General features: G+C 37.5%; 1 protein-coding gene across 1 annotated transcript; it reads right to left on the bottom strand.

Moving 5' to 3' along the window:
• Positions 1 to 3717: 3717 nt before the first annotated feature.
• Positions 3718 to 8911, bottom strand: LOC116395941 (high choriolytic enzyme 1-like). Its single transcript, XM_031870201.1, has 8 exons — positions 8794 to 8911; positions 7748 to 7793; positions 6770 to 6922; positions 5694 to 5811; positions 5204 to 5382; positions 4517 to 4598; positions 3898 to 4027; positions 3718 to 3821 (listed from the first exon to the last, which is right to left on the bottom strand). Exons 1-7 carry the CDS (start codon positions 8866 to 8868, stop codon positions 3901 to 3903), a joined length of 780 nt encoding a protein of 259 aa, XP_031726061.1. The 5' UTR covers positions 8869 to 8911; the 3' UTR covers positions 3718 to 3821; positions 3898 to 3900.
• Positions 8912 to 9244: the final 333 nt, after the last annotated feature.

Raw genomic sequence — 9244 nt, 5'->3', positions numbered from 1 at the left:
CTCATCCTGTCTGATGATGGAAAACAAGTTAAACATGGTGATGTAAAGAAGAATCTCCCAAACAATCCAGAGAGATTTGATACTTGTGCTAATGTTTTATCAAAGCAGAGTTTCTCTTCAGGAAGATTTTACTACGAGGTTCAGGTTGAAGGGACGACTGACTGGGATTTAGGAGTGGCCAGAGAGTCGATCAACAGGAAGGGAATCATCACACTGACTCATCAGGATGGTTACTGGACGATAGGATTGAGGAGCAACAATAAGTACAAAGCTTGTGCTGACCCTTCAGTCCGTCTCTCTCTGAAGTCTCAGCCTCAGAAGGTGGGGGTGTTTGTGGATTATGAGGAGGGTCTGGTCTCCTTTTATGACGTTGATGCTGCAGCTCTTATCTACTCCTTTACTGGCTGCTGCTTCACTGAGAAACTCTACCCATTCTTTGGTCCATGTATTAATGCTGGTGGTAAAAACTCTGCTCCTCTGATCATCTCTCCTGTCAATCACACCGAGTAGAACAAACACTTGATGTTCTACAGAGAGACTCTTTCATTTAATGTAACAAATCTATATTATTGGTGATTTACGGTGTAAACATTATTGATTCTTCACATTCTGATCAATGGGTTCTTTCTATTTGTCTGTAAATGTTTTTCTCCTCCAACACACAGCCATTAAGCCACTGATTGATATTATCCAATGTAGTCTAATTCATTCTATTAACTGCATAACCTGCCTTCAACACTGTTGAATCATCAGAAACAATGTACTCAGGAATAAGAAGCATTTGAACATTCCTTAAATATATGGGTGCCAAATTACAATGTTTTATTGTTTGATTATTGTATATATGAAACATTATGAATACTGGCACAAATTATTGGATAAAGTCATGCACCACTTATTTTTTAGTTTAAAAAAGGTGTTTAAGGGTTTTAGTTTTCATCATTTTCAAATTAACAGAAAATAGTATGTTTTCAGGGGTAAATTAATTATGAATCTTTTGTTCATTTAATAATTAATCAACAAAACTAATCATGAAACATTCAGCTTCTGTGACCAGAGAAGAAAAGTTTTGTATCTTGTTATTTGAATTTCATAAAGTCCTCCTCTCTGCTGATCCTCAACACAATAAAAACAAGTAAAGTTTTAACTGGATTTGTCTTTTTTATTTTTGATTTAATCAAGTACTGTATTTAAGTAACATTCTGAGGTAATTTACTTGTGTATTTCCACTTTATGCTACTTCATACTTCACTACATCTCAGAGGTACATATTGTACTGTTTACTCCTGTACATTTTACTGTAATATAAGTACTTTTACTTCATGTACATTTACTTTTAGTTTAGTTAGGTTTTGAATGCAGAACTTTTACTTGTAGTTCAGTATTTTCACAGTGTGGTATTAGAACTTCTACTGACGTAAAGGATGTGAATACTTCTTCCACCACTGGTATTTTGTTTGGTTTCTGAGCATCGAGCGATTTTCACCATAATTTAATTGAGACGACAAGGCTCCCCGGGCGCCTGTCATTGGCAGCCCACTATATACAGGGATGGGTCAAATGCAGAGACAAATTTCCCCCTTAAAGGGATCAATATAGTATAATCAATTAAATTAAATTAAATTAAATTTTGTTCTGTATTGTTTCCTTGGAGACTTGGTTTGTAAAGGAAAACAAGCAAACAGGAACAACTCCGGATGTGAAGAGTTTTCTACGCTACACGCTCACCTGTTCAGGGACTAAATGTTCAGGTCGTCCCTCTGGTTGGTGCGTTTCATAAAGCAGAGACAAGAGACACTGTGGAGGGACTGCAGACCACGCTGATGCTACAGATATGAAATGTACAATATCTTTGTGTGGACAGTTGATAGATGTTACAGGAAAGAATGCAATTCCAATCAGTTTTAAATTGATTGAAGTGGATAAATATTTATTAACAGGTATCCAAAAAACTAAAATATACACAAATATGGTAAACGGTAACATTAAAAAATAAAAGTAAAATTGGTGTAAAAGGGAAAACCTTTTGAATTATGAGTTCTTCAGAGAATTGCCAAAAGTTGCTTTTCCATCTCAAACTTTGGAATTATGTCGTCTATTCATCTCTAAAATGTTGAAAAACGTTCGGCCCTCTAAGGCGAGACACATCGTCCTCCACGAGCGGCTCATCAGGAGAACGTAGTGCAGCTAACAAGGAGATCAATATCAGAAAACGTGTCACTGATTCATGCGTCCATCAATAAGATCTGATTTGTGGTTTGAAGTTAAATAAACATCATGGATATTTTATAGCATATTTGAGACTCAACATACTACAATTAGACAATTATTAGCCAATAAATAGATAGATGAATAAATAAAAAAATGAATTAGATTTTTATCCCTGAAAGCAGGATTTTAACCTGCATGATGAAATAAAATAATGAAAACACAATTGAACAAGTAACTAAACCAATTTAATATGAAAAATACACATTTAAAAACACTTTAGTTTTTTTGAGAGCTAATACTACAAGCTGAACTAAACCTCTAGTTTGTAGTCTCAATCCTCACCAACATCCCGTTGACTCTCTCAATCCGTTCAGAGGTAGTCAGAGCATTAGCCCTGTGAGAAATCAATCCAGGTTTTAGTTAATCGAATGAATTATTATCATGAAGTGCATTTCATTATAAACTAATAATACTCAGGATGTTTTATTCAGATCAAAAAGATAGCAAACTTGAAATTAAAAAAGGGAGACAAAAGAACACATTTAGACTCGTCCTGTACTTCAGTGCAATATTGAGGTACTTGTACTTTACTTAAGTCTTTTAATTGTGTGTTATTTTATAATTTAACTCTACTACATTTCAGAGGAATGCTGCACTTTTTACTGTAATTATTTCAGATAGTTATTTTTAGAATAAGATTTCACATTTATTTAAACATATAGTATTATATATGCATTATTGAAGATGTTGCTCTCCTACGCTGCAACCAAAAAAGTCAGTCAAACAAAAACTTCTTACAATTTCAGGGAAGAGTTTCACAGATGGAGAAAATATGATGCATGTTTGACATTTCAGGCTAAACTGTTAGCAACATTTTCGCCTCTCTGTAGTAGTGTTGGAAGGTACATTTACTCAAGTACTATACTGATGTACAATTTTGAGGTACTTTTTGAGGCACTTAACTGGAGTATCTTTTAACTTCCAGTAACTTCCTACTCTACTACATTTTGGAGGTAAAACTTCTGCTTTTCAGTCCACGTCACATATTTTGACAGGTTTAGTTATTTTGTATTCAGATTTTTATTATGAGGTATTTCCTGGACTGAGCCACTCAGCAGGACACTAAGCAGTTAAGATCAGCGCCACTTTTACCAACATCAAAGCGATGAACACATTAATGTATCAATGATTATTATTCAGTGATATAATGTAAGATGAGCCACTTTGCATAATGAGAACTTTTTCTGTTGTTACTTTAAGTCTGTTCTGTTTTAAAGCTAAACCTTTTTTACTTAATTAAGTGATTCTTTGAATGCAGGACTTTTACTTTCTAGTATTTCTACTAAAGTACTACTCTTACTTTGGTAAAATATCTACTTCTTCCACCACTTTAAGGAGTCACTACTATTGATTTCTGTTAATAAATATAAATTCTGCAGCTCTTTTCGTCACACAAACTTCAGAACATTTGGCAAAGTACAAAAGTGCACAAACTACAAACAAGGCTTCAGTGTTTGAAGGTTTATTGTCGACACAGCGTCTTTGATCGTGTTAGAGTCTGCTGTTTGAGCTCTGAATGGGCACCACGTTGTCAGGGTTGCTCTCATCACCTGTTGGTAAGAAAAGAAGCAGGTTAAACTCTTACGGCAGCAGTAGTTCGTACAAACTCAGCGTGTGGTTTCTTACTGTTTAACATTTGTACAGCTTGTTCAGTCTGCTGATGTCGTTCTTGCTCATCTGGTTGGCCGTGCCGAATTCCACGTTGGCGTTGGGGATGGGAACCATAGTGGGCTTATTGTTCCCGGAGAAGGCATACCTGCAGTTATTAAGAGTTGAATTATGTTTGGTTTGTATACAAAAAAAAAGGAGAAATTATTTCTGTTTAAATATTGTTTAAAGGACCTCAGATTACAAATATTAAATAAATCAGCTACATCTCATTTTTTATGTGTGGATGGTTTGACTGCATCAGTGTTGTTGGACGAGAGTTATATATTTGTTTCTTTTGTTATATTTACTTTTCCAATATATCTTTATTAATTAGATTTTGTGGTGCTCAAATCCATCAGCAGCCACAGAGCTGATGCCTGTTTATATATTGCTTATTTTGCAGCAAAAAAAAGTGGAGGATTATTTACAATTTTGTTATGTTTCCATAAAAATATCTCGTATTTTTTAAATAAAATAAAAAATAAGATTCCCTCTCTAAGTCAATGTTTTATGAACAGTCCCTTCGTAAAGGGTATTAAAAAAATTATTTATTAATTTATTATTTTCAATGAACGGATGTTACATGGATAACAACCTGTGGTACTGCATGACAGAGTTGTAGTCGTAGGGGGTGTTCAGGTTCAGCGTGCTGATCTTGTCGAAGGCGTACTCCCAACCTGAGCGACAAAAAACAGAACAAGGGAGAGAAAAGACAGAAAACCTTCAGATGCTAGTTTTGCGTTAATATTTGGGTAAAAGATCAAATGGCTGATTTGAAACGGCAATAATTTGGTGCGATTCCAATTCGTTGTCATGGAATTGTTGCGATTAGTGGATTCGCATGGTTTCTAATTCTCGGCGTTGACCAATAGCAAGCCGGCTCGATGGTGATGACCTTTGAGCGGACGGATAACGGAGGAGCTCTGTGTCAGCATCCGGTTTTATTTAACCTCCTCCCTAACAGAGACGTGGTTCACAGATCAAAAGTTCAAACATCTAAATGTTTTCTTCTTCTTCTTCTTCTTCTTCTTCTTCTTCTTCTTCTTCTTCTTCTTTCCTGACCCTTGTTAGTTTCTTTATTAATTATGAGATTATGTTTGTGATGCTGCAGAGAATAGTTGTGATTAATCAGTTGCTCAACGTGTTGCTTTCAGACTCTCTGGTGTCAAGATTTAATGCTTTCTCATATTTGAGATCAAATAATATCTGTTTAAATTAGCAGTATACCTACAAAGAAAATGGAGTATTACTGCAACATAATGGTCAACTTAATGTTACAGACCGGACTGGATGTTCTCCCACAGGATGCGGATGTGCTGGTCCCTGTCGGAGCGGCATTGTTCGTGGTTGAAGCCGAGGGCGTGGAGCAGCTCGTGCTGGACGGTGCTGTGGTAGAGGCAGCCCTGACGGTCCAGAGACACCGTCTGGGAATAACCACGGCGGCCGACGTAGGAGTAACAGCTGCACGCAAACAAACAGATACAAAGTGAAGCAGCATGGCTCAGTTATAAGATTTAAAGGGCCGTAAGGGTGATTCTTTTGGCAACTTTTTGGTTTCCTTCTTGGCTTAATTTTTGGACTTTATTCATCTCAATGTAACAAAATTCTTCACTGATATTGTCGTGCATTGGTAATAATTGAAGTAAGATTTGTGTTACTCTTCTGAAGATTTTATCGGTGATATCTGATGTTATTTGACATCCATCACTTTGCATTAAATGATGCATATACCTGCATATGCATGCGGTTTACACACAGACACAGTTTGTTACCCGTTGCTGGACTGGATGCTCAGGTAGTCCCTCTGGTTGGTGCGCTGGACGAAGCGAACGCAGGAGACGTCGAGGAAGGACAGCAGCCCACGCTCGATGAGGGAGCGCTCACGAGAAGCTGACAAGACACGAGAAGAGAGTTTCATACACTCACACATACTCACACATACTCACACATACTCACACATATCTGTCCTAAACAAGCCAGATTCAAGATTAAATGATTTAATAAGTTGTTTGTTCATGTCCTCAAGAACGACACACAGAAGATTGTTCATCTGGTAATTCTGAAACCGCCTCACTTTTAAAAAATAAATCTCTGGTAGCAGCAGCGACCTGTCACTCACCGTGTAGCCCCGCCCTAAAGCATCCCCTGCTTTATGGTCTGTTTGACTCTAAATGGACCATAATGTACTAAATGAACATCATGCTGTATTGAAGAAGACTTGAAACTAGAGATTGAGACCATAAACTCATGTTTACAATGTTTACTGAGGTAATAAATCAAGAGAGAAGTAGAGTCATTTTCTCATAGACTTCTATACAACCAGAGGAGTCGCCCCCTGGTGGTCATTAGAGAGAATGCAGGTTAAGTTTAAGGCACCTCCGCATTGGCTGCACTCATCAGAACCGGAGGTTGCCGCCTGGTTGTTTCATGCTGTAGCGCCCCCTACCTGCAACGCTCAGACTGCAGCTCGCCCCGAGATGTTTCAGGTTACACACTCCAGATCGCAACAATGCTTAAAATTGATCTTGCAAAGCTCGACGCGTCCGTGTTAACGCATTTTCTTCAACCAATTTAATAAAGAAATTAGAAAGATTGATCACTTCTTGTAAATTGTAATTGTTTTGTAGAGAAAGAACCTGAGATCCAACAATTTAAATTATAACAGATTTTAATTAATCAGATGTCAAGTTTTTTAGAATAGTGAATATCATAATAAAAGTCAAATTTAGTTCATTGTATTTAAAAATGTAAAGACATTACACCCCACTTTATGGCTCTATGGTGCAGCACACCACATGGTCACCTGTTTTAAGAGTGTTGTTAAGGAACTACTGATTCAGGTACTTACAGTAATGTGTGGCGATGACATAAGGCACGTACACTTTTCCATCGCCGGACTTTCCCCACATGCAGCCGCTGGAGGTGCAGGGATCAGCGTTTCTCTCACTTTCACTGTCATACGCAATGTCATCCATGACGAAGGGCTCCTCCTCTGTGTGCACTGTAGGAGGAGGACATCAAAGGATCCATCAGTGGTCTGACCGCTGGTGGAGTTAGTGTTTAGCTCGATATTACTAGAAAAATGTACTTAAAGTAAAAGTACTAATTGTGGATAAAAATGTTGCCTGTCTGAAGTACAACATGTACCTCTGATATGTAGTGGAGGAGTAAGAAAAAATTGCATTTGGAGATTCTTAAGTGCAAGTACCTCGAATGTGTACTTACTGCAGTAGTTGAGTTAATGTACTCACATTCCACCACTGAATTGGAACATTAATTTGTTTAATTTTACCCTTAAAAGTATATAAATATATCATTGGAAAGTTCAACAAAGATTTAGCATTAAATGTGTTACTCATCGGATCATAAATTAAAAACACAGGCAGACAGCAGCAATGTTTAACACAGGTTTCAAAGTGATCTCTATGTTCATTAAACATAATTGTGACTTAATTGCTGATCTCAGTCTCTTTACAGTCGGACTCTTAGCAGAGATACACACCCTATTGTTTTGAAGGTGGTGCTGTAGAATGAATCCACCTGTGAGTGTGAATGAACTCCTCAAGTTTCTTTTAAATCTACCTATTTAATGATGACACTTATTGTGTGTGGAGTTGACATTTTGTCCTGAAGGTGGTGCTAGAGGGAAGAGCATGGAGCGTCCATAGAGGAGCGACTTCAGACTCTTTTTCCTGGAGCCTGAATATCCACAGCAAACGTTATTGAAGACTTTGCATTCTGGGAACATATTGCTTATCAACCTCCCAGCAACTTTTACTGAAGACTCAAGAAAGAAAACAATAAATAAATGTGCATGTTGTCTTACCAACATCCTTGTTGGCCCTCCACAGGAGCTCAGAGACAGACAGATCCTGGATCAGGGACAAGACGTCGCTCATTAATAAGGACTCAAATGAAACGTTAATTGTTTACATGCAACACGGTTCATATCTGCTGCCACAGAAACTTCATGAGTTTGAAAGTTAGATGTTATTTAGTTGAGTTGATGGAGAACAGAGCGCTGTACAAAGGTTTAGTCAACTAACCACCGAAAGAGAAAGTTCCCTCTGAGGAACCGTTGAATAAGAAGAGAAGTAAACACCAGTCATCCAGAAACAAAAAGCTCAGAATCAAAGACTTTACCACAAACAGCTTTTTGTTTCGGTGTGTTTAACAATAGAAGCAGCCTGGAACAAGCTGGAATAAACAGACAACGTGTTGCTTCATCAAAGCTCTTCTTCAAGCTTCAGCATAGAAGCAGAAGGTTAGTCTAGAGTTATCTCTACTGGACTATCAGCTCAACTAATCTCAGTCTAAACCTCTTCAATCAGACACTAACTCAATATTAGAGTTCAATCATGATCGAGGCTCAACGGTAACACTGTGGAGACATCGACGAAATCAAAGTTTGCATCATTTCACTCTTCTTTTTGGGGCCAAAACTATTTCACATGTAAATAAAACATTTGGTGTCTGAATTATACTGTTTTTTAATCTGTTAATCTGTTAGTAAAGAAGAAAAACATCAATATAGCAGCGGATTCCATTTATTATGTATATATATATATATATTTGTGTGCATGTGTGTGTGTGTGAGCAGTTCATTAAGATGTTTTCTTGGAATATTGTAATGAACACACACTTTGTTTTCTTCTCTTAATTCTTCCTTAAATGTCATTGTATACACCTCCCCTTCTAGTTGGGTGTCGTTGGGATCTGAATGAGGATTTTAAATGAAAGGAGACATTAAACAAAGCAGGAACAGAGAGAAGTCCAGAGACGAAACGAGATGCTTCACCTACAAATAACACATTTAATCCCCATTTCGTCTCTATACAAATCTTTGCAGACAGATGTTGAAAATATCCTTACCTTGTCTTCAGCCCAGGAGCAGTCAGAGAGCACGAGGAGGGCGAGGAGGCCGAGGGTGCACTTGAAGAAAGCCATGTTATCAGCCTGCAGGTGGACAGTGTTAAAACCTGGGTCCTGCTGCAGCCTCTGCTTATATATGGTGTATATATATATATATATATATATATCTGTATCTATACCAGCTGAGAAAACAAACAGCTTTACTCAGTGATAAGAAGCACATTGATGTGAAAACATGCGGTCGATTCCCACCCTAACTGAGATACATAAAATATGCACGTGGTCGGAAAAAAACTTAATGTGACCTCGTGAGACTGTCGGCCCCGAGTGCACCTGATTAATGACGAGCGATAGAACACATTAGTGATTAGTCTGCTTTTCTTTCGTTTTTGAATTCCCATAAACTGTTATTAAAATACGGGAGGTGAAGAAAACATATCACAGATTCATT

This window comes from Anarrhichthys ocellatus, unplaced genomic scaffold, assembly GCF_004355925.1.
Source record: "Anarrhichthys ocellatus isolate YVR2014 unplaced genomic scaffold, GSC_Weel_1.0 scaffold2, whole genome shotgun sequence".
In the NCBI taxonomy this organism is placed as follows: Eukaryota; Metazoa; Chordata; class Actinopteri; order Perciformes; family Anarhichadidae; genus Anarrhichthys; species Anarrhichthys ocellatus.
This window is presented reverse-complemented; position numbering and strand designations above follow the sequence as displayed.